The 26046-nt window shown below is 37.5% G+C and overlaps 1 protein-coding gene and 1 long non-coding RNA gene across 3 annotated transcripts in view; one reads left to right on the plus strand and one right to left on the minus strand.

Annotated features, from left to right (window-relative positions):
- The window catches only part of LOC112451002, a 31852-nt gene extending 16664 nt beyond the window's left edge, over window positions 1-15188 (plus strand). Inside the window, exons 2-3 of the long non-coding RNA XR_003039731.2 lie at window positions 13267-13308; window positions 14907-15188. This is a non-coding gene — a long non-coding RNA (uncharacterized LOC112451002). The remainder of the gene's footprint in view (window positions 1-13266; window positions 13309-14906) is intronic.
- A 497-nt stretch (window positions 15189-15685) lies between these two features.
- The window catches only part of zgc:171482 (zinc finger protein), a 51520-nt gene continuing 41159 nt past the window's right edge, over window positions 15686-26046 (minus strand). For both annotated transcript variants that reach the window (XM_017431649.3, XM_017431640.3), the window contains one exon: window positions 15686-17452. In XM_017431649.3, coding sequence (XP_017287138.1) covers window positions 17431-17452 — 22 coding nt within the window. In that variant the 3' untranslated portion in view covers window positions 15686-17430. The remainder of the gene's footprint in view (window positions 17453-26046) is intronic.

The following is a 26046-nucleotide window of genomic DNA, read 5'->3' on the forward strand; positions in this document are numbered from 1 at the left end:
AATTAAACATTTCTTTAAAATACCATGCTGCCTTTCTTAGCGGTTTTCAGTGGGCATTTTGTTTAACATAAAGGAACAAGATGGAATGCAGACAATTGCACTTTTTTTGGACAAGGAGAGATGTTTTTTTTTAGTTTTAGTCTCCTTTTCCAGCTCTTCATATTTAGCATCTGAGCTTTTGGCTTTTTCGAGCCAAAGTAGAATCTTTCTTTCCCATGTCTTTCCCAATTTAGCCCTTGTTTAGTTGGCACTTGTGCTCAGCTGTGCTGCTGCCCACTCAGATTATGTGTAAAATGAACACACATCTGAAAAAAAAAAGAATCAACTCAGTATTTTCCATCCAAAATGAGAAAACTGTTCTGCTTATTCAATCCAGCGTATTATAAAGAGAAAAAAAAATAGAAGTAACTTTTGTTGAAATACTTTGACACTTTCTTTGTATTTCAGCTGACATTTTTGAGCTGCTGACTAAAAGTGTTGGTCAGACTTTGGTCATCTGCCTCGGACACTTTCGGATCAAAAGGCCTTGGAGAGATGGCGGCTTCATAATGATTCAGCTCCTCCAAATGCTCACATCTTTTTTGTATCACGCGCTCTTTCTAGTTGAGCTCACAAGTCACTTCTTTTGTTCTTCATTGTTTTGCTGCTTCATTAGTCTTCAAGCAACAATGTTTGACTCAGAAATGCTTCTTTGATGCAGCTTTTTTAGTCTGTGTACATGGCCACTTTGTTTTCTCCAGTTTTGTGGTTAAACTTATATTTTCCGTCTTCAGCACAAGTGAGCTCAAAAGCAGAACCTTTATCAATGTTTTTCTTTTAGCTTATCTATGTATTGATGTCTGTAACGGTCTTGTTTCAAAGGAATATAGAAAACAATATTTCTACTAACTAGTACATCAGTAACTGTTTGTTCACTTTAAGTGAAAACAATTTTACCAAAACAGAATGAACAAAGTTGAGCATGACCACACAGAGTACAATGCTGTATTTCACTACTTGAATGAAAGTTATCCAAAATAATCCAACCCCAAAAGGGATTTTATCATCAACTGACCATGCATTATAGATATTATTAATGTGGTCATGTTAACAAAAGGAAAACAGCACAAATCAAATGTTTTTCCTCATTCTTGATTTAAAAGATTTGCCATTTATTCATTAAATTAATAAACTTTATAATTTATTGTCTAATCAATAAACTTAAATGGACAAATGCGTAAATAAGAGTTATTTTAAAAGCAAAAAGTTATCCGCTTTGTTTGCATTTTATTATACATCAGCTAAGCTGGACAATGAGTTTTAAAAAGTTTTAGTACAAAAGAAAAGTACTTTTTTGGTGACCCATTGGAATATTGTTGATATCAGACAACATTTTTTATTGCAATTAGATAAAAGATTAAAAGTAAATTACAAGATTTATAAATAATTACCAAAGGACCTAGAAGGACCTTCCTTTTTTAAATTTATTCACTTTTTCTGTTTAGTTTTATGCACAACCTTTTACAATACATTTTATAGCAGGTGCTTAGAGGAATATGCAAGAAATATGCAAACATTAAGGAAAAAAAAACCCAAAAAACAACAAAACCAAACAGACATAATTAGGACAGTGACAGTACAGTATCAATGTATTTGTCCTAAAAGGCAATCTTTAAAAAATAATTCTCTATATAAATAACAAGATATATTTTCATCATTTCTTCTCACCTTAGACTCCAATTCATGGAGCCAAAGTCAGTGTCTAAAGCACTCTTAGCTGTTTTTTGTTTCTCTTACTTGCTCCTGAGCTGTCAGATTAATCTTTGTCTCTTTAAGCACCGTAGCATTATTAATTTAATGATAGGTGGCATTACGTGAGATGCTCAGAGAATAATGAGGGAGTTTGCTTTGGCTATTACTCCCTCTGTTAGAGCGAAGCAGCATGAGTACCTTGCAGCTCGTTTAAATCCAGAACCAAGGTCAATGAAGCCTTGCTACATATTGTTCATTACGTAAACATATATGTCTGTACAGTATACTCCACACACCTCTGTGCACAATATGAATTGTATGAAAATCACAGGGGTGGGTGACCTGTAACACTTGTCCTTGATTAATGTGCCAATAACAGTATAATCTGTGTGTTTTACATGCAGATGTGATGAATAAGAACTTGTTGACCTATTTAGCAGCTGCGTACCGTGATATCTGAGCCCAGTGTCAGTGTCTGTTTATTCCTCTTATCGATCAACTCCTGGTCCTCTTTCTTGTATGTGCTCGCTACCTCACAACAAATTTCCCACAGGGGTTTGCTGCTACTTCCTGACCTTCTTAGAGCTCCCGAGCCACTCTGTACCTTCCTCCTCCTTCTCTCGAGCTCGCCGTGTGTGTGCTGGCGTGGAGCTGAGGGAGCCCGCACTAACAGAAACTCTATTGACTGGGCCAGTCACTTATTGCTGCTATTATAGCTGCCGAGGCCCTCTGGACGCCAGTCGATAAAAACTGCTTGTCTCTGTTCAGTGGTGAGGGGGCCTTTGTCAGCACTGGAGGAAAATTATATGTTTGGATCGACCACCTTAAGTTGCAGTTTATAGTGGGGTTGTGAATATGTGAGCATGCATCAGGGTGTCATGGGCTTTTATATGTATGTGTGTGTAAATCGGGAAAGCAAATACAATTAAAACCAGGTTGGAGAACACAGCAGTAAATCCTCTTTCATGGTTTGAGAGTGTTTGTGTGATCAAGGCCGCCATGGTGACTGCTAATTCTCATAAACCTTTTTCTGTGTTCCTGGAATGCACACAAATGGCAACTCAGTCTCGATGTTTGCTGCTGCAGACCAACAAACACGCACTTATGCCAAGTCCTCCCAAACACCAGTAACTAAGTATTAAAAGGGACAAATTAAAATAGACAGATAAGATAAAAATGGACCTGCAGCACCGGGTTTAAAAAAAAAACCCAACAAAATATGTCAACTGCAATGACTGTCAAACTATAATCATTAACTGCCCAATAAAACTACTGGGTTATTTTGATAACTTAACTGGTAGGTTGGATGAGTGTGACCAAGTATTAGGTCAAAATGTTTGACTCTGTATCATATTTGTATTAACAAATATTATTCTAAATCTTTTACAGTAAGTAGAGACTTGGGGTTATTTTTCATTTTTATCCATGTATGTGTGTGAATAAATATACAAAAAACAGTGGATAGAGGACATAGCATCTTTCTCAAAATGAATAACTTAAAAATCTTAACCAAAACACTAAAAAAATCCAACATATTTAAAATAACGTTCAAAGAAGACTAAAAGTAAGGCAAAATTGTCTAATCATTTGGAAAAGACAAGCATGTACACTATATATATATATGAACCCCTCAAATTTTACTCTACATTATAGTTTTGCAAATTTTACTTTTTATAAAGTCAAAGTTTCTCCGCTTAGCCTATTTGTCGTTGTGGCTGTACTTATAAGAACCATTTTTCCAGGCAGTGTTTTTGTCTCTTAATGCTGACGTGCACCTCATTAGAAGAGTCCCTACAGTGGCACCGGAGGGGGTTTAAGGAGATTGTTTGATTGACAGCACTGGCATTCAGACTTAGGAGGAGTGACAGTATGCAGAGCAGCAAGGTCACTGTCAGGGTAGAACAGACATGGAGGGAGCTACTAAAGCGTAAAAAAAAAGTCTGCGGCACGTGGTGAACTGCTTCAGTTATAGTCACACTAAAGTGCAACAAAAAGCATCTGTTTGGCTGCATGGTCTTTGAGAGTCCGGCATGGTGGAGCTAAAGCTAATGTCCAACCAAGACAACTCTAATGTTTAGTTTGTGTCATTATCGAGCAGCCACAGAGCTTTATTAATTACAGATAAATATCCAGTGATTACTTTTTCTGTAAGTTTTATTAAAATCTGCCCAGTAGTTTACAGGATGTTTTGCTAACAGTCAGTTGCACGCTCAAATACAGCGGGTGATTATGACCTGATCTTTGTCAGCACTTTTGAGGACACTTTTGTCACCGTTTCAGCTTCTGTCCAAGTATGGAGAGTGTATCACAACTGTGGGATATCCAAGAGGGAAATTTGCTGCTAATTCTGTCCCACATTTCTGCTTGCGGCAGAAGAGGAGGGAGAGAGGCTAACATGATTATACCTAATTTCTGCCAAAATGCTCGTAATGTGAGGCTGAGAGAACAAAAAAAAAGTGTTTATAAATGCACAGTCACACGCTTTGATTTTGTGCGTGCACACACGCATGTAGTCAGCGTGGAGGAGGATGGTACATTTTCTGATCAGATTAACTTAAAATTAAGTGAAAACTTTGTTAAAGTGGTCTGCCTCCCCGCAGGTGACAATCCAATTAACTTCATAAACATACCTGGCTGGAGTTCCATTCAGTGTTGGAAAAAAAAGACAGTTTAAAAAAGAAATGGACAATGTATGGTAGAGAAAGGTTGGTGTGTGTGAGATTGGGTGAGGGTGGGGGGACTATATGGGATAGGAAGGTGGTAAAATTAGGATGAGGCAGTAGCCAGGAGGAGAGATGAGTGAGAAAGGGGGGAGGGGTGGAGCGGTGAGTGATATCTGCAGTGTGCAGGGTGTGAAGCGTGTCATCTGTCATCTAATAGGAAACCTGTGTGTGGCCGAGGCTGAAATGCAAAAATATACCTTCCATTTCCAATCTCACACTCGCTCTCCGCTGCTATTTGTACCCACGGGGTAACCGGTCCAATCACTGACGGTTGGCTCCTGTCCCTGTCCGTCCACCTGTCTCTGTGTCTATTCTGTGCAGCTTTGTCACCTGTCACATACGCGGCTATGATGCAATTTCCCCACATCTGTGCGTTGTGAATCTTAAGCGAGCTTAGACTGAGAATTTGATTTGATCCTGTGTTTCTGAAAGAGTTGTTAAATTTGGATTCTCACATACACCTGCATTTGCAAAGACGGGACAACTGTGCCTCTCATTTTGCTTTCAGATGAATGCATCTGTTTGCTGCTTGTTGCCAAATGGTTATCTTTAAATGAATAGCCTGATTGGCAAAAGATGTTAGCAATTAGCTGTTTATGTGCTGGAAGAGGACCCAGTCATGTAAATGATGCCTTTGATGAGCTGTTGCTCAATTGTTATGGTGCAAATGGCAGTTAAAATTTGCAATAACGCTGTCTCACAGGAGAGTTTAAAATACGGTCACAAATGTAATTCCTCTTTAACGCTGAGGTTTCTGCAGCTTCGGTTAGAAGTCAGAGTGACTTTGTTCTGTCTTTGTGCAGTGAAGTAACCATTAAGGCTGTATAAACTGACATATTTAATTTTAGTCTTCTCTAAATTTGGAAGATATTTTACCTCAGGAAGAAGGGACTGGTTATGGATTGAGTATCTGTGCTCATTTTCTGGTGGGTGTGCTTTGAATGCCAAAGCAGGTACGTGATTGTTCATATATTTCTGTTCATATTTTTCTAGTTTTAGCTTTTGTTCATCGGCTTCCTGTGAAATTCAGAATAGAATTTATAATCTTACGTCTAACATACAGAGCTCCCAAAAACCAAGATTTATTTGTTATTAAAGATCTTTATGTTCCATATTTTCCTAACAGAGCATTGTGCTCTCAGATTGCAGGTTTACTTGTGGTTCCTAGACTTTCCAAAAGTAAAATGCTTTCAGTTCTCTGGCTTCTCTCTTGTGAAACCAACTTACAGTTTCTGTCAGTGAGGCTGACACCCTGTCAGGCTTAAGACTTTTCATTTTAAAATCTTATAATTAGGGTTGGGCTTGGGTTTCCTGAGCTATCCCTTAGCTATGCTGCTAAAGGCTTGGACTGCTAGAAGACACACTGACTATATTTCCTCAATCTGCTGCATTTTCTTACTTTTTCCACTTTCCATGTTTAAACAGTTATTGCTGTAGCGAACCTGTGTTTTTTTTCCCCATAGAAACTACACCTGGACCAGTTTTTCTGTGTTTGTCTCTGTCTCTTCCATGTACTCTCAAGCCACAGCTGGCCGATTCAGATGGCTGCTTGTCCTGAACCTGGTTTTGCTTGAGGTTTTTTTCTGTTAAAAGCAAGTTGTTCCTTTCTACTGTCACTGCTCAGGATAGGGGATTGGGATGATGAGGACAAGGTTTGCAATCTGGTGGCATTTCATAAAGTACTATATGTGAATGTATTGTGTTATAATAAGAACCAAATTGACTGCAATTGGATTTGAATCTGGATCTAAATTGAATTTATGATTTGGACTTGTATAGTGTCCTGAGAGGACTTTTGTTGTGAATCTAAGCAAATAAACAAAATTGAATTGAACTGTTACCATGCAGCTTTTGTATACTGTTTCAAAAGTTTTGAAAACACTTTGCAGTTTCCATGGCATCCTAATGTATTTAGATTACATTTGGAACCAACAGGATTCTTTGTTTTGTTTGCTGCAAAGAAGTGGCGCTTGTGACTCACAAGAGCAAACTGTCAACTCCTTTCACAACAGTCAACGTCAGAACAACCTACAATTTCAGGACAAATGGCATCATCCGCCCTCAGGATCTGAAATACATTATCAGTCCATTCAAATCCTCACAGCGTTTTTCAACCCACAGTCATTGTGATGACAGCCGCACTCCGGTTTGTGACCTAAAAGATTTTATATCTCTCACCACGAAGAGCTCAAACTAGTTAGCTCCCTGGCCTTTTCCATTTACTAACACAAGAGCTGAGTCTACTTGATGTGTATTCTCTCTTTCCTCTCCTAATGAAGCCTAAGTGAGTTTTAGTGTTCTAATGGCTTTGCATTATACTCCCATCTCATTTGGTTCACTTACACAACTGTGCCTGATTAAGGCCAAGACTCGTAGATATTCTACTTGACAGAGGATGGGGGCTGTGCATTGTTAAAGGGTGAGGAGGGTTCATCCATTTCAGTCTTTAATTATTAATTTCATGCAATTTTTAAGAACTTGAAGCATTTCATGAAAGGCATTAGTGAATCATTTTAAGGATGTTTTTTTGTTATGGACATTGCCCTGTACTGATTTTGGAGAAAGGAAATGTGATTCTTTAATTTGATGCAGCTCATTCACAATTCATTTATCATCTTACAGTCCAAACAAGCACACTGTGCAACCTGTCAAACTGTCCAAGTGTCCATTCTCCACATGCTTGCTAACCAGAGATTTTCCTCTTGCACTGTTTGTGTCATGATGCAGTAGTGGCGAGGACAAAAAAATTGCAGACACAGTGGCAAAGAATTAAGTGAAAATAAAGAACTTTAATCATAAAAAAAAAAGCTGACAAGGCAGCAAAACAACTTACAAGAAAAGCAGGTGGAGCGCACAGGGAGCAGGAGGCATGAGCTAATAACACAAAACTACAAAGACAGAAACACAAGAAGGCATGGAGCCAGTAAACAGTTGGATCTGACAAAGAGATGAAAAAAAAAAACTGGGGAGTTTATATGCTGGGAAGGTTGATTACTGAGTGTGAACAGCTGGGCTGATTAACAGATGAGTGGCAGGTGTGTAAATGAGCTGAGAAACCAGGACACAAGGAGGAAACTAAGTAAACCAAACCGTACTGAGTACAACAAAGTACATAACTGTATAATTAAAACCACAATAAAACCGACTGCAAGAATAAAATAAAACCCCAACAAACTCCTAACACCATGATGGCTTACCTTTTAGCTAATATCTGTCAACCAGGAGTCCCATTAAAACAACTTTTGCTTTGTCAGTGTACCATGTAAGTGAATCTTTGTCCACACTGAAACATAGTTTATTTAAAACTAAAAATATCTTTGTAAATGTGGCACTGTTTCTAGAAACGTCTTCATGCACACGGAAACCCTGAAAATGACTCAAAAGGCTATAGTAACTATGCCAGGTCTGTGTGTGTTGCTGTAATGCTGCTGAAAACGTAAAACAAGGTGTGGAAAGTACGTCTAAAGCTTGCACGCCGGGTGCAAAATGGAAACAGTAGAAAAAGAAGAAGAGGTTGCTTTCAGGTTGTCAGGTGGATTAAAGGTGGTGGTTATGACAACATCATTTTCAAAAAGTTGAGTTTTGGCTGTCTGCAGAAAAAGTCAAGGGTGGCATTTTCAGAACTTTGGCAAGCAAGGCAGAAGGTGATCAGCAGTCTTCCAAGAAATGCTACTTTTATTATAAAAGAAAACCTTGAGAATCAGGACATTTTAACTATTGTTACCATTCAGTAACACATTATTACCTGTGTTGTCAAGTCAAAGGTTTATAAAACTAAACACATTCCTGTTTTGCTGCTTGTTTGTACATACATACATGTTTTTGGATGGCTCCTCTGTGAGGCTCTGTTTGGTGCACGTCCACTCGGTTGAACACTGAGGAAAACAGTGACTCTTGACAGCTACGGAGCCAGTCATGAAGAAAAACAAAGTGTGTGGACACACTATGTGCTCAGCAGTTCCTTGTGGGACACAAAAACACACAAATGAATCCATATGATCTAGCAAAGCAAACACACATTCAGAACAGTTAAAAAAAAAGGATAGGACAAATAGATTAAATAAAATTACTTGTCTGAACTTCTATCAATCTATTACAATATTGATTTTGCAACAAAAGCCACCCAAAAAAGCATTGTTAAAAGAATCAGAACTGATTTTTAAGCTAATAAAAAAGAGAAAGATGCAGAAACACAAACTGTTGGGGCCTTTTGTCTTGACTGGTTTTCTCATGAATATTTTGGTTGGAGATAGTGTTAATGCAAGAAAGCTGTCACTGACAAATATAACAAAACAAAATTTAAGCTAAGAATAGCAGCTATGCAATAAAATCTGCCGTACAAATATTTAATGTACTCTATGACAAAAGTTGCCATTCTTTTTTGCAGAAGATGATTTTGTTGTCTATGAAAGTATAACAAAGGAAGCCAATTCCTGTTCAATCTATGCAGATTTTTATTATAGTATCTGAAGCACCAACTTCGAGAATTTAATTTTTTATTAGCTTGGATGGAGAGAATAACAATCTGTGTTTCAAAGCACAATGCATTTCTCAAGTGTATATGAAAAAAAAAAAATCTTTTGACTGTAGGTTCTTAGAAGTGAAGAATAAAGTCTTCATTGAGTGAAATTCATCTATTAGTTGCTCCATTTTAAGGAAAATCTTTGTCAGGGTGGCAGCTGCCTTTTAGTCTTTTGAATATTTTGTTCCACTTCAAAGTAAAGGTTATCAACACACACTTGGTGCATTTAGGTTCTGATTACAAAATGAAACCATGCCTTTTTGCTCAGTATGCTTATGTCAAATTAACAAAGACATCACAATAAAAGTGAATACACATAAAAATGCAAATTTGCTATTTACCGAAAAAGAATACCAGAAACCTCTTATGTATTAAAACCTGATTATATATTTTTTTAAATGAAAGCACTTTACTTTAAAGCTAGTCCTTAATTTCAAATTGCATGTGCTTGAGAACAAAAGGTAAAACAGAAGGAAATCGCTGACTGCTCTCAGGAGCCTTACAGAGAAAAAAGTGGATTTTTCTTTCAGCCCTTCCCCCTTTTCTCCTTCTTTCTTTCTTCCTTTCTAACATAATGCTGATACAATAAAAAACGACTGCTGCCTTATTCTGTTTCTGCACACACCTTTGATTTGTGTTCAGCATTGTAAGGCAATTTTATGCTTAGCTGAAACTCTTAATTGAAACTGTGGATTTTTTTTAGTATTTTTCCACAAGGTTGAGGTTTTATTTTCATGATTCTGCAAAGGAACCACATACAAACAGGTGTCTACAGATGTTTTTTACATTATGTAGACTGTTATGTATTACAGTCACTGCTGATACCGAAAGGTATAGAATCTAAAGTTTTCTGTGGCATTTGTGACAAAATAAATGGTTCAAAGTCATTTTAAAGGTTTGACTTTGTCCCAGTTTCACAGTGTAGGCTGTAGCTGAAGTTCTTTGCAACAACTTGATAAACATTTAGCACACTTAAATTTGGCAGTATGCATACTCAATTCTGAGCGACTTCTGAATGTGGAGTTGATTGACGCCATTTATTCTCAAGATGCTTTTGAGTCAGGGAATGGAGTAGCTGCTGCCAGGCTTTAGATTAAGACGAAATGCGAGGAGTGGTGAAACGACGTCAGCGAACTTAAAAATTTAAATCTTCTGCCAGTAAATTACTGCACCATTTTCAGAGTCGTTGTTTGGGCTGATGTCGTCTCGTGTGCATCCTTTATTGTTTTTTATTTAAACAAACTGGTAAAATTAATTTCTTTCCAAGGCCATGGAACGTGTTGTGGTTGTGGGGGTTTAATGCTGCTCTTGCTGCCATCTTGTTGGTCTGTACGTTGTCCTGACTCACACTTGAAGGCAAACCACCACCTGTCAGTCAAAGCAAACATGCCACCACATGTAATTATTGATTTCTAATTATTACAGATGGATGTGAGAGAATGGTAAAGTCCGAGTGGCTGCATGTTAGGTTTGACAACTGAATTTGTCACTGCAGCCAGGCTGCTTCTCTCAGTGTGTTTGTGTGTGTGTGTGTGTGGTTGTCACAGATTTAGCCCCTGGTTGGGTTGAGTTCTGCTGGCTGTTGAGATGACAGCAGTCACAGAGGGGAGGAAGCATCAGATGTAACCATCAACTGTCAGACTTATTACATTTGCTGTCCCCCTCCTGAGTCAAAGCCCATATACATACAGTATCAGGCCAAATGTTGCCTAATTTGCCTAATTTTTAATCATACATTTCCTTCCAACGTTTCTACCCTCAGTTCTCTGTGTTTAATGTAAAAAGAAAAAAAGAAAACATGGCATTTCTGGTAAATGGTAAAGTCTTTAATGGAGTGCTCGTACAAGCTGACATGCTATCTTATGATCTTTTAGCTGGAGAAACAAAACTGATTAGTTATAAAAGTCTCCCTGATAGAAAAACAGATTTTAGGAGGAGTGAGCTTCTTGTAATAAATTTTTAAGAGCGATTGCACTCAACATATGCTACTTGCCACAACACTCGCATAAATCTGCCACACAAACACATTTTTATACATACATAAATATGCAACAAATAGAAAAAAAAACACATACACACATTTTATCCACTCACACATGCACAGACAGATGAATGGAATGCTGGTGCGTGCTCACTTTCCCATACACAAAACCAAGTCCTCGAATCTATGCTGGCACAGTTAATGGCTGGAGCAGTGAATGTATCAAATCAAAGGTTTAATTAACGCTTCTCTGGCCAGCTGCAGAGCGGGAACAGCAAAAAGCTTTTATTGACGGAGGGTTTGGCAATTGGCAAAGCTTGCTCATTTGAAAAACAGCAAGAGACAGATTTGGATTGCAACTGAAACCAAAACAATGTCTCCGCTTGAGTAGAGCTACAACCTTTTTTTTTTTTTTTTGCCTAAAACAAAGTAAAAAAAAAACAAAAACCCCCAGATATTTTAGCAGAGTCATTAGAGTCACTCTTAATATACTTTTATCAATGTGCATTTGGTATTGGCTCTGGTTACAATAGCAAATAGGACACAAATTTACTACAGAGGTATTGCTATAAAGCATCTGTCATTATTTCACATTATGTGAAAAGGTGAGGCAATATGTTGTATTCAGCTGTCATAATTTTTTATTTAGAATGTTTTGGGTAAGCCAAGAAGTCTAATGACAGAATGAATTTTAAAATGACCTAGATCTATAACTTTAAAGGTCTTGCAACCTAGTTGCAAAACACAAAGGAAAATTATTAAATGACTGGTGTCCTTGATTTCTGTGCAAGAAAAGCAAATAGCAGTGCCTTTCTGTGGCAACTAGAGTGATCACACTCACATCTTGCAAGCTAACGATGCTTTATTTGCCTGGCAAATGCATCATCGGTGAATATCAGACTTTGAACGGCTTTTAAATTTTCATTTCAAGTACCCATAACCTCCTTGCTTGTTAATATTGGTCACTGAGCTCAAAAATGTAGGTCAGGGGGGCCAAACTCAGTTACACAAAGGGGTGAGAAATAAGAACTTGTACCAAGGGCCAATTTCGCTCAATATTTATTGAAAAAAGCTATAAATTACCGGTAACCTTGGTTTTCAGATGAAATATGTCAAAGTATTCATATGGAAATTCAAATGACATTTTTTGTATTGATATATTATGTAGAATTTGAAACACAACTGAATGAATAAAGATAAAAAAAGGATGAAATTTAAAAAGAGACACATCATTATTAGTCATTTCTTATGCTTTACTCACTATCAACAACTTATTCATTTATTATTTCTTAGTTATACATTTTATCACAATCTATCAAATTAATTTAAAAAAAAGTCTCCATTAAAAATCTGGACAACATTTGACTTTGAAATAAGAAGAGAATACAGGGTAAAATAAATAAAGCAGACTCTGTTGCTCTGGTGAACATTAACATCTGTTCTTGGCTAAAGGTTTTGAATAGGTACTTTGTCAATAAACTAAATTTAATGGATTAAAAAACATCAACTTCACATTTAAATTGTTTTCCTGTGTATGCATGATACATCTCTGAATGGGTTAAAGCAGGTGCAAAATGAATGAATGAATATCATAAGATCTCAGGAACATTAGCACTTTGGTGTTGATTCAGCGGTGCTAGGTGTGCCCGGCTGCTTCTGTTGCTCACCAAGCTGCGATCCATTGTCTCATATCCCAGCTGAGGCTGTGAGGTCAATATTGTGAGGACAACAATGATTTTTGACAGGGAAGCTCTGACAGGCTCAAACAATGAACAGCTTGCTGCATGGAGCAGCGCAGTGGAGTGAAAATCTGTGGTTTTGGGCTTCATCACTGCTGACAGCCAGATTGGAGCATGCAGATACGACATGTGACATGAAGTTTTAAATCTGTCACTGATATGTAGAACTGTGTGTCGAAATGTGTAGAGCACATTGTTTTACTGATATGTTTTTGTTTCACAGCAAAAAAATGAATCCAGTTCTGTTACTGTCTGTCCTTGCTCTTCAAACCCTTTAAAACATCAATGAAACTAGTTTTCTACGTGTGATTTTGCTGTAATATTTATTAAAAAGTTGTTGCTTGTTTTTTTTTTCTTAATAAATAAGCTGCTAAATGAAAAGTAAGTCTATGTAAAAAATCTTTCATCTCACCCTCAGGTCCTTTTGGGACCTTGAGGGTTTGGATCAGTATCATAGCTTTTCCTGCAACTGCACTCCTCTGAACAGAAATCTCTGAGGTTATTTTTTGCATTCTATGTACACTATCCTTTGCAGCTGTTAATTTGACTTTCCTGTGAATTCTTCTCTAGGATTCTCCATAGTGAGATCACGCTGACTGCTGTCTACAGCAGGTAAGATACTGACTGCTCATAGGTACTCCACACACATCCACTTTTAAAAATCTTTGTAAAATGTCAGCTGAAAACATATCCTTGTCTTGACATTTATAGAAAATGTTTCTCAGACTGATGCAGTTCTGCAGGATTACTCGGAGGATTCTGTAACACCTAATCTGCTGTTTTGTGTGGGAACCCTCACCACGACTCACTGATATTTCTTCATGTGTTTGGAGATGATTATGTGTTTACTGTTACCAAAAGTAAATCAGTGTAAAATCTACAGCAAGGCTGCCACCATTTCAATTAAATCCATTCAGAAAACTGACCTGTGTGCACCTCGAGTAAAGAGATTACCTTTTTCAAGAACACATCCAGCAGAACATGGAGTTTCAGTGATAGGGTTATGAATATGGATGAGCAGAGATGGCTTGCCCTTCTGAGGGCTAAGTGGGGTGACGGCCTTAAATTCTCACACCCACTGTGCTCTGGTACATGGAGGATGGGTGGTGCAGTGGAAATGACATAATACCAGCTTTAATGTTTTATTCAGATCATCTCCTGTTGACTACAATGGACCATTAAGAGTGCACATCATCTCCTGTTTGCACTGATTCCTTCTCCCTCCTGCTGTTTTCTTTCCTCAATGACTAGCACTTGTTTGTTTCATGCAATTACCATGCTTTCCTCTGTGAATAACAAGTTTGTTTTCCAATCAAGGAAATTATAAAAATAGATTATAAACAGTCGGCTCGATTGTGCAAACTTTTTTGGCACCTCAGCCTTAATGCACTTGTTATGAAAGTTATTATGTTAAAATATTGAAATAATGATTATAGCAAAAACAGCAAAGTTAAAATAAAAACTAGTCTAGATCCAAGCTTTGCAACTACTGTGACAGTGTGAGCAGCTTTGATCTATTTTTATTTTATTTCGTCTTCTCTTTTTGTGCAATTAAGGTGACATCTAAGGCTGTCTGAACAACAGCCACAAACACATCTGACCACACCACCAACATTCTTTGCTTTTTCACTTTTATGAAGTAAGGATGAGTCAACATAGAAGTGAAAGTCTACTAGAGTGTGTGTTTTTATGTTTGTTTCTCCCAGAGTGGACTTTCTGTGTTCCCAAACCTTTACAGACTTTTATCATTAAGAAGATAGAAATGGGATTCTATTAGTGGAGATTACATTTTTTTAGGTTTTTACCTCGCTCTCAGGCTGCAGGTTTACTTGTGTTTCCTAGAGATTCTAAAATGTGAGGCACAGCTTTCAGTTATCAAGCTCCTCACTTATGGAACCAATTTCCAGTTTCTGTTCAATAAGGCTGACAGCCTGTCTGCTTTGATAAATCCTAGAGTTAGAGTTGGCTTGGGTTTCCTGAGCTATCCCTTTATCCCTTTTGATGCTTATAGGCTTAGCCTGTTTGAGAACATACTGACCACACTTCCTCACTCTGCTGCTGTTTTTACTGTCTTGACTCTGTTTATGCATACATACAATTATTGCTGCCAGTACCCTGTGTATTTCTTTGTTTTTCTTCTCATAGAAACGAAACCTCTACCAATCTTTCTGCATTTGTCTGTGTCCTTTCCATGTCCTCTCAACCCCCAGCCGGTCCAGGCAGATGGCTGCTCATCCTGAACCTGGTTTGCTCGAGGTGTCTTCCTGTTAAAAGACAGTCATTTCTTTCCACAATCTCCAACGTGCTGCTCAGGATGGAAGATTATGACTACTATTCAACAACACAAAAGATATTCTGCAAACTTCAAAGCTGTGCATGTCAATGAAATTATTTCTTACTTGTCTCCGTGAGGGTGTAAACAAACAGAAAAAGAAAAACACAAGTCTGTTTTTTGCAAGAGAAAGATAGATATAGTTGTCAGTTCTTTGTATTCATCATCAGGTGTGTTTACAAATGTGCTCACAACTAACAAAGAGTCTCCCACTGTCAGTGCAGCAAACAGCTTCACATACTGATGCCCACTGGAAAGCATTGTATCACAGTTTGTTTTTTTTACCCATAAATACATCTCTGTTATATATATTATGTAACATCTACTAAAATATCTGACTCATGGCAAAGTCAGCCTTCACATTTTCGACATACACGTCTATTGTGAATAAACCAGAGCAGGAGACAGAGCAGTCAGTGTAAATCGTCACACAAACAGTCTGAAGAAAAAGCCAAATGTATTCACGTTTTTGCAGTTTTGTTACGGCGTTGAAAAGTCCAGCAGCTTCGTTTGTATTCTTGCATCGTTGTTTGGGCAGTTTTTCTGACGCACACACACAAGATGTTCATCATGGTGATTGTAGATTTTCTGGTAAAAACTGCAGGTATTAAAACTCCTCTCAGCAAACATGATCTCTTACTGTTTTTTGTGTGCTGAAATTTGGTCCATTGTCATTATTTCCAAGTTTATTTGACTATATTTTATCCACTAAAAACACAATCCACCAAAATGTAGTTTATTCTCAATTCAGTGTACGCAACTTTTATAATAAGTATAAGAAGCTGCTCTACTTGTGACTCAGTGCAGATAAACAATATGATTACAAAACTCTCTCTGTAAAACACAAATTTTACCTGCACACACATCTTTTTTCTTCTTTGATAAACTGTTTCCACGTTGTGTGGTTGTTAAAATCCCAGCACGATTGCATAAAAACCAATACTCATCCATTTGTCTATTGAGGGAAAAATAGTTTCTAATTGTGTGTTGTTTACCCTCCTCGTTGTAAAATAAGCACACAAAACAAAACCATTTGAGTGTGCATCATAAAAAACAACTAACAGAGGACAGCACTGTGTGTTTCTCAGTTGCTGCTAAGGGCCACTTTCATCGTCAGAACAGGAAAGCAGAGCACATCTTCTTTTTGTTCATTTTTATGATGCTACAAACCATCACTGGAACTCACTCAACAGACATCATGAAGACGCTAAGCATGACACTGTAAAACTGCAGGGACAGGTGCTCTGTGGATCAAAATGTTTGCTGTTGAGATGTGAAACATGTAGAGAATAAACCAGCTCTAGAAGTGACCTCTTTGTTCTGTTACAAGCATGTGCTGTGATGCATTGCAAAGCTATTCCTAGAAAGCAGCACAATAAATAGGCTTTCAAAAGGCAAGTGAATGCAACATTTGCATGCATTGAAATATAGCCCAGTTGTATTGGGTGCTACATGGGTAGTAAAGAAAAAAAATGATATTTTTTTCTCCCTATAGCAACAAGAAAAATAAATACTTTTTTATCTACATGTTGCCCTTGTCAGAGAGAGTTTTCTCTCCAACTTGCATCTGACATCAGTATTTGGTGTCGTGGGAATGTTTTTAACAGTAAATTAATCACAGGATTATACAGACTCGCTTAAAAGCAGGAATCTGAAAATCTCTTGGCTGCTTTTTTTATCTTCTGGTTTTGAACATGTGGAATACATCGAGTTAGGTTTCAAACTGGCATGTCATTTGAACAGAAACAAAACCACCACACTGCTAAAAAAAATAAACAACAAGAAAAAATAAAAACCTCTTTGATTTTGAACTTATCAGGTCATGCAGTCTGTAATGGTTGAGGCCATTGGATGGTCCTGTTCTTGGATACTAAAGTCTGAGTCGGTCTCAAGTGGTCTGAAAGTGAGCCATCCATGAGCCATCACCATCATCACTGCATTATTAGAAACATGAACAAATAGAAGACCGTGTCCAGACTTAGATCACTGTCAGAGCACTTGGGGGACTGCGAGTTACAGAGTTATTATTACTTCTGTTCCATGACTATCATTATAATGGTTATTACCAGGCTGGGCAACGCACTGACATCAGTTCAATTTTAAGATTGTGGTTCACAGAGGAGTTCCACCCTCAGCCGCGAGTCTTCTGAAGATTGTGTTGAACTCATCAAACACAAAGTGCTCAATATATCTCAGATATACAAATTACCACACAACTACCCCTCTGCGCACACACACATACACACACGCATACACTTCAGATGTGTGCATAGATGCCAGCAACACACCTATATGCACACACACATACACACCCGCATAATAAAGTAATTCTGCACTACTTTCTGACATTAAGTCCTCTTTTCAGAAGTTGTTTGAAGTTGTCTTCTTTTGCGAGTGGCGGCTTACTGCTGGTGTTGCTTTATGCTGGAAACAAAACACAGGAAAGAATAAATTAGTTGGGTTCTGCAAATTCAACAAGACACGACTCTTTGTGCAATACTTTGGTCCATGGAAGGTAATCCCATTTACCTGTAAGTCCAATTTCTTGCATAAAGTAGCTCAACAAAGTCCTCTGTAGTAATGGAACAAAACAAATGTGTCCAGATCTTCATTGTAATTTTGTAATTACTGGTATTTTCTAATATCTGCTACACTTTAAAGAACTTCACTTTGGTGTAAAGTACAAACCTGCTGTATGAAAAGCAGCAATACTCCTGTACCACAATCTTCTCATAATTACAGCCATCTATTATGCCTGCTATCTGGCTGTGCTCCAAATTAAAACAAAGGAAATAGATTGGAGCATAAACCTTCATGTTTAAAGTGCAGTATTTGCAGTGGATTTGGCCTTTATCACGTACAGCTAATAGTTTTTCATGATGACAGCCTCTATGACTGCATTCTGTGGCTTTATCGCTATGAAACAAAGCAACTGCAGGAGCCGAGGAGCCACATTCAATTAAAACAAAGAGATAAGTTGGATTGAAGATCATAGAAAGCAACACACACTACAATGAGAAGGATTTTATTTTTTTTTTCTGAGGCAGAGTCTTCTAAAGGACTAAAATTATGGGAGAACCTGCAGCAGAGCTGTGCAACGTGTCATTCAGACGACAAAACTAAACCAGAGATTTATTTTTTCAGCTGAATGAATGTAACATAAGAAATTGCAGCTGTTTTCGATCTCTGAAACATTTTGTGTGTAATTGTTAGTTTGATGTGCTTCTGCTACTTTGATAATATAGTTCTGAGATGGTTTACTTTAGTGTGAGTTTATCTTTTTCCATTTTTACCTTAGTTGAGAGAGACAAACGATATCAGACACACAAATTGAAAATGTTTTCATCCATACGCTGTCGTCAATTTGAGGCTGAAATGAAAACACACCCCACAGACAGCACAGCAAATTCCACTTTTTTCATCAGCGTCTTTGGTAAATTGCCACTCCTTCACTGTGCACCGCCAAACCATCTCCACCTCCACACCCCCACAGCGCAAATACTGCAACAGAGTTAGAAAAGGAGGGAGGATGCACAGGCAAACTAGCTGTCAGCACCTATCCTGGTAATGGCTGTTAAAACAGTGGCTTCTACACCCTGTCTGCTCTGTCAGGACTCATCTGGTGAGTTGGACTCTCACAAGAGAAGGAAGGGCACGACTCTGGCAGCTTTTATTGTTCTCTGTGAGGGGACAGGTAGCAGCGAGGCGGGATGGGAGGGCAATAAGATGAAAAAGACTGAAGGAAAATTATATAACACAGGGGAATGAAACATCTACCTTCAGTTGACTCTATGTTACTGATACATCCTGCATACTTTAGCTCTCTTTTCTCTCCCTTTATCCTATTTAAGCCCATTTAGGCAGACTGATATAATTGAGCAAAGGATATCTTTAATATTTGAGGAACTTCATGCAGAAAAATGTTTTTTATGCTTGCCTAAAACATTGATTAAATCAAAAATCAGAACTGATGTGAATTCTGTTTTGAAGCTTCTTAAAATCACCAGTATTTTCACAACTTTGTAAAAGCAAAAATAGGCCTCCTACTATCAAGAAGACTTATGTTGCATTTAAATTTAGCAGTGAATTTGTTTAAACTTGCAAAATTCAGCTGTTGTTAGTTTCACTATTTGTCACCTTGTTTTTAAAATGTCCCCTTACCTGTCTGTTACTATGGAAACAATATATCTAACAGTGTTGTGAATAAGATATATAACAATAATTCTTTTCTGCACCCATTTAGCTTTTACTTCCAGAATACTGCCTTAAACACAATAAAGCTATTGTAAATAGCTTTTAAAGTTAAAGGCTTAGATTACCTACAGTAAGAACGAAGACTTGTTATTTATTCTTCATTGCATTTAACTGGAGGGGTTTGGCTGATTTTCTCTTTGAAACACCTTAAAAGTGCTTTTTTGGCATTTTAGTTAAGTCACAAACTTGGCTTTGGAAACTTGGGTGTGATTTTTGTACTGTGCTTTGAAACGCAACCATAGTCGAGCAGGTGGAGTAGGGGCATCATTTTCTCAGTCACTATTTTTGACTACCTACAGGCATCCACAGTGCCATCTAAAAATATCTTTTTAACACCCCTCACAGTTATGCACCTCTGTTACGTCACGTTCTCACCTCCGTGCTTCACTGTTGGCGCTACATGTTGGCTGCGCGAGTCAAGTTTGGAAAAGCTAACTGGGCCACATCTGAGGGAGAAATAGAGGTGAGCAAAAATTGTCTCCACGTATTCATCAAGAAGTTTGTGTTTTAAAGCATATTTTTCTCATTTTTATGTTCTTTGTTGGAGTATGCTGGTGTAGGTTCTCAGTCATCCAGGCCATGGCAAATCCAAAAATGGTAAAAAACAAAAACAATTGGACTTCAACTACAGAATAGAAGTCCAGCTGTTTTTGTTTTTAACCTTTTTTGGATTTCTTTGTTGGAGGGAAATTTATTTTTTGACAATGTCTACAAAGAATTTGACACAATTTTTGTGTGTTAAAATGATAGCAGAAAAGATGTCAGCGCGAAGGAACGTATGAATTATGTACAAACTGAAGCAGAGCATGGGGTAGAAAAAGGGTCATGATCTGTGAGTGATCAGGGCTGTTATTGGACTAATCCAATAGTCTGACCCAGGGTCATATACAGAGTGGAAGATATATGGGGATGAGAGAGTGTGATAGAGTTCAGTGAGAGTGCACGTGCCTCTAATAACCACTGGAGATGTTTGTGGGGATTTGAAGGTCACCTTGGTATGCTGCATGTGTGTATCAGAGAAAAAAAGAAGCATGCATGCGTTAAATGTGCTGTATAATTGTTTAAAGGTTCATGTTTTGCACGGTAAAGGTTTTCTTTTTGTCTTTCTGCATTGGCTTAATGTTAGTCCCTGCTAAAATACAGACAGTGCTGTAAAAGCTGGGTGCAGGAGCTCCTTTTGTGTTTCTTAGACATCTGCAGCACCAGCATCTCATAAACTTCTACGAACAAGAACTGTGCTCTTCTTAGCTGTAACTTCATTACTGACTTCAAGTTACAGATCATTCATGAGACCAAAACAAGACTGATCAACATCCAAAATACAGAGATGTGTACTCAGTGTACTCAGTTATATAAACAAAATTGCAAACAAACAAACAAAAAGCTGGCATCTCTTTTAGCAGGTACTGTGTTGAGCTGTGTTTTCAGTGAGGAATTGGAGGTGGTGGAATAAATCTCAATGGGAAAGCAAATTTGAAAATACTGCCTGTGAAAGGAAAGTTCAGGCATCATCTAAAAGTTGCAACATCCAATTATATTTGTAGAATGTTTTTAAGCTCTCATCTTACTTTCCCCACATAGACACCAAAGTTATTTGTCAAGCTCACAGTATGACTTATTTTATTGGAATGAAGTTGTAGTTTATGGTGTACTTTTCTCTGCCAGTGTAAGGAGTAAAGTTATTTATGAAAAATGTTTAGAAGGCAGTATTTTTAGGAGGGAAAACTTCTCCAACTTTTCAACATCATTGATGTTCTTTAGGACATAATGTTCATTAGGAAATTTTTACACATTGTTTAGTAGACTGATGATAAATCCATCCATTTTCTTGGGTGACAAGGAGCTGGTGTCTATCTCCAGCAGGTGGGAGACACCATGGACAGACTGTCAATCCATTACAGGGCTATATAGAGTCAAACACACACTATATAGAGTCAAACACACACTATATAGAGTCAAACACACACTGACGCACAAACTCACTTCTAGTGACAATTCAGAGTCATCAGTTAACCTAACATGCATGTTTTTGGACTGTGGGAAGAAACTGGAAAGCCTGGAGAAAACACCTGTGAACAGGAAGAACATCAAATTTCAAGCAGAAAGGATGGGAGTCAAACCTGAAACTTTTTTTGCTGTAAAGTTTGCTGTTAACCAACTACTCCACCATTCACCCATGAAAACTTGGTGTATGTAAGATTTGTGTGCTTTGTTATTGTCTCTTCATATCTTTAGATTTATTTTATTGTCTTTCATCAATCTGGCCAAAGGAGAAACATATGCACAATGATTTTTATATGTGTGAAAGGCCCCTTCTCAGAAATAAAATATATAGCTCAGGAACACCTGTAGGAAATGTCTTCAGTTTTAGCACAAATGTTCACTTGCACCCAAATTTGAACTGGAAAGAAGTTTGTTGTAAAAGCTGAAAAGTCAAACTTCCTGTGACCTACATTTCTCCCATTCTTCTGAACGTGACATTTCAGGAACACCTTGAGGGAATTTCTTCATCTTTGGCACAGATGTTTACTTGGACAGAGAATGAAATGATGACATTTTATATCCAAAAGTTCAAACGTGAATTTTTCATTGACACTACAAAGGGTTCTGGCCAGATATGCCATAACCCAGGAACAAAAGGAGGCACGGATGTAGAATGCAGCTTGACAGGGCTGGTGGAGGCGAACAACTCAGAGGTGAAAACAATTATCAGGTTGTATAAATTTGTTGGTCATTGTTGTGTAACAGTGTAATCCTGGAACTAGCTCAAACGACTGAATGTTCCTTTTCTATAACAGTTAAATAAATATTAATAACAGGAAAAGAACTGAGCCAGACAAAAGAACTTAAATAATACAATTTGACAGAATATTCAGCACAACAATAAATGATTTAGAGACCCTATGACGAGTACTTTTAATAAAATTTGATGAGTTTCTCTCCTCTTCATGTTAAATATTTGTGAAGAAACAACAGATGAAGATTTATACTATTTAGATATGTATATAAAGATAATATACATACTCATATAATACACAATATACTCCTATAGGAGTAATAGTCAAATTATTGTAAGAGAATGGGATAATACATCAAGTTGTGTCTATTTTAATTTTTGCTTAAATTACAAATGATAAGATGTGTGACTACAAGTTATAAATCACATCTGGAAACATTATGGCAGTTTCACTGCAAAGCAGTAACACTTTAAGAAATATTATTTACTATTATTATTTATTTTCCCTCTTTACATTTTTGCAGCTTGGCCATTAGTTTGTAAAAGTGCTGTTTGAGTTAGAGACTTACATGAGGATTTAGTGTTCATCTGTCTGCTTCCGTCATGTGTCTTTGCCTTAGTTGGCCAGCTAAGTGCATTGGCATAATCACCACATACTGTAAACTGTAAAAATGGTCTGCCAAGTTATCTTGTTATATCTCTGCTGTTGTTATCTTTTGCAGGTCCAATTACAGCAGCCAGTCTGGAATGACTGGGGGAGTCTGCAGCGTTTCAAATGACCCGCAGCTGCCTATAAAGCAGATGTTCGGCACAGATAAGCAGAGCTGGTAGATGGATGCATCCAGCTGTTTAAAGAATGGAGAAATCTGTTGTTGTTTTATGATGACACATTCAAAACACACACACACACACACACACGCACACACAGTCCAACAAATACACACACTTTTCATGGATGTTTCTTCAATGAGAGCTAATCCTTTGCCGTTGCCAGTCGTGCTTTCATCTCATCCGGAAAGCTCCTTACACCAGCAAAAGCTCATACTTAGTGCGACAGAACATATATATGACACAAACATATACACACTCAGTCAAACACAGGGTGGAAGACTGTGTGTGACCCTGTCAAATCTGGTCAAACCCTCAAAAAACCCAGAAATATGAATGGAACCAGAAGATATGCAGACATTAACACACTATAAAATGACCATTAAACAAATATTTAAAAAAATATATCTTGTCAAAGAAATCATTAAAGAATATGTTTGTATTTAAACCATGTGGCAGCCTGATATACATACATAAACACAGCTTCATTCACTTGGATTTCTATCCTGAACTTGAATTGCCTTTCAGGGTACTTATTTCTGATATGTGTGTGCATATGCATATCTTGTTATGCGGTAAATTGGTACATTACAATGAGTAGAGGAGATTATTTTTTATCTTGTCATTCCCTTGTACATCACTATGTTGTGAAGGCTCAAATATGATGCATGCAGGAAAGAGAGGGATACAACAGAGACTAAGAAATATCCCAAGGTGGTTTCTAACACACATTTACGAACCAGTATTGTGTTTCACTTGAGTGACTGGGCAAAGACAGAGGAAGTGAGGTTGATGAGGTGGAACTTTTGGTCTTGTTCTCTGTTTCCCAGAGGATCGATAGAGGAATGCAATAGACCTGGCCACACTTATTTTCAGTATGAGTGTTCACGTTCATAGACATTTGTAATAAGTCTGTGAGAGCTCACAGTTGTCACACTTATTAAATTGCTTTAGCTTTGAGGGCTCTCCCTTGGCACTACACTGTTAAAAGTGATATTTTTCATTTTTAAATATAATCTTTTTAAATGCATTTTGCAGCTCAGTATTGTTCTGACAAAACCTCTTCTGTTTCATACCACTTCCTCTAAGACTTATGTAGAAGTTGATAGACTTCTTCCTCCTATCTGCACGTTCTCAGTAAATCTCTGTGGTACCTCTTCGCCCAATCTCTCCATCTTAAAGCTCTGCAGCTGTCAGCAAAACTGTGCTCACCTCATTGTCCACTTCAAATCTCCTCTATCTCCCTGGCTCCAGTTTTCAGTTCAGTTTAGAGGATTTAATGTTAACTGCAGGTGGGTTTCACTCTTTTTCTTTATCTTTGCACCTTTCTGTCCTCAATACAGCCTTGCTTTGTGTTAAAACAGTTCTCCTTGTCAGTAGAGTTCATACCCTAATTTTATCTCAGACTTCTGTTATTGCTAAGCCTTGTTTTTTTTCTTCTTCAAACATGTCTCCTTCTGTCTCTCTGCCTCCCTTGTCCCATCTGTCACTTGATGTCCGTGGTGGATGCATCTATTTGTCTTGCTTACTCTCTCATTCTCTGACATAAACATGACTCTTTCAGAGTGTCTGCACTCTTTTCCGCTTTGCAACAATAAAACTGACAAAGGAGAGTTATGAAGCACCGTATTTTTCCTCTTGTGATGTACTGTTTCCAAGTATATCTATTACGCAGCTCAAAATTCTGTCTTTTCAGGATTTTAACTCATGCTTCTGTCTGGGCTGGCTATGGTGAGTTTGGAGATGTTTCTGGTGTTCTGCTTGGTAACACTTTATGAAGATTGATTTCTCCAGCCACTTTCTTTCTAAACAACACCTCTTCTCAGATCTATTAAAACAGAAGCTTCTTTAATATGTCCTATGCTGTTGTGAAATCACAGCAATTTACTGAGTGAGGAGTTGTTGGTCATTCAATATGTACTCCAATATCCAGTCTGTTATTTAGAGGGATGACTAATGTTAGGACAATTTTAGTATAACTCCAACCACTACAGTTTGAATGTCTGCTCGACCTAAATTTAAAATCAGTTTAAAGTCAGTAGGGGATAAAATATTTCTCTATAAAATAAGTCAGCTCCTTGAGAAATCTATATGTCATCATTTGTCACTGTTTTCTTTTATGTGAACAGACCCAGTGTGTTTTTGACTGAGTTCCTAATGTTGTGTAATAATATTGTAATCTGTTGAAGGTGGTTAGGCAGAACTTCCCAGCATGCCTTGCTGGTGCATTCCTGTTTAGGACAATGACGATTAGTTTGTTTACTTTTCCTGTTAGCGTTCACTTAAATTGATGTTATGGTTGGTGGCAGTTGCCATATAAGCAAACACTCTGTTGAACCATGAGTGATGTTTGGCGTCACCCGGACGGATGTTGTTTGGGGTGTTTAAAGTTAATCAATGAAGTCCCCTATAAATACAGGAAACTTTTTAGGTTGTAGCAGCTGCATTGAAGCCTGTGCCAGTGAAGTTAGTTTGTTAGAATCATATTTGCTACAACACAAAGGGACATCAGCATGTGACACTGTTTACAAATGCTTGGAAAAGAAGTTTGACAATGACACCAAACATCAAATTCATCATAGTGTTGTAACTACAACATAGAAAATACTTTAATTTGTAAGTGTTTGCTAGAGTAACATTTGAAACACTCCCTTTGATAAGTCCCTGATAAATACTTCTTTTTTGCAACTTTTAGCCCTCCTCTAACAATACACACAGAACTAGGACACCCCTAATCATTGGCATGAACTTGCAAAACATAGGTGATAAAGAAAAGGATAAAATGTGTTTTACCCAAAGAATCTGGGTTCCTTTTTTTGTATTAATCTGCAGTTAATGTGAAATAATTGGTTCTTTTGAAATTGCAAATAATTAGCCTAATCAGTTGACCTATAAATCAAATGTAAAAGACATAATGTCTCTTTCAGAAATAACCTGTCCAAGCTCTTAATTTGCTTTTTGTTTAAGTATGTAGATTTATTTAATTGGTATTCCATCATTCATTTAATACCCTGCTGCATTTGTTTCTTTGTGTGAGGTTCTAAATATAAATTCCTCATTAGAGGTTTTGCTGCAACAATTTGGCTTTGCCTGTTCTTGCTTCAATTGCAGTCTTTTCATCCTTAATTTATTATTGCTGCTGCTTTTCTCACTACGCCAACTAGTCTCTGACTTGTTTGCACGAGTTTGCTGTATGAAC

The sequence above is a fragment of the Kryptolebias marmoratus genome, linkage group LG22 (assembly GCF_001649575.2).
Source record: "Kryptolebias marmoratus isolate JLee-2015 linkage group LG22, ASM164957v2, whole genome shotgun sequence".
Taxonomy (NCBI): Eukaryota; Metazoa; Chordata; class Actinopteri; order Cyprinodontiformes; family Rivulidae; genus Kryptolebias; species Kryptolebias marmoratus.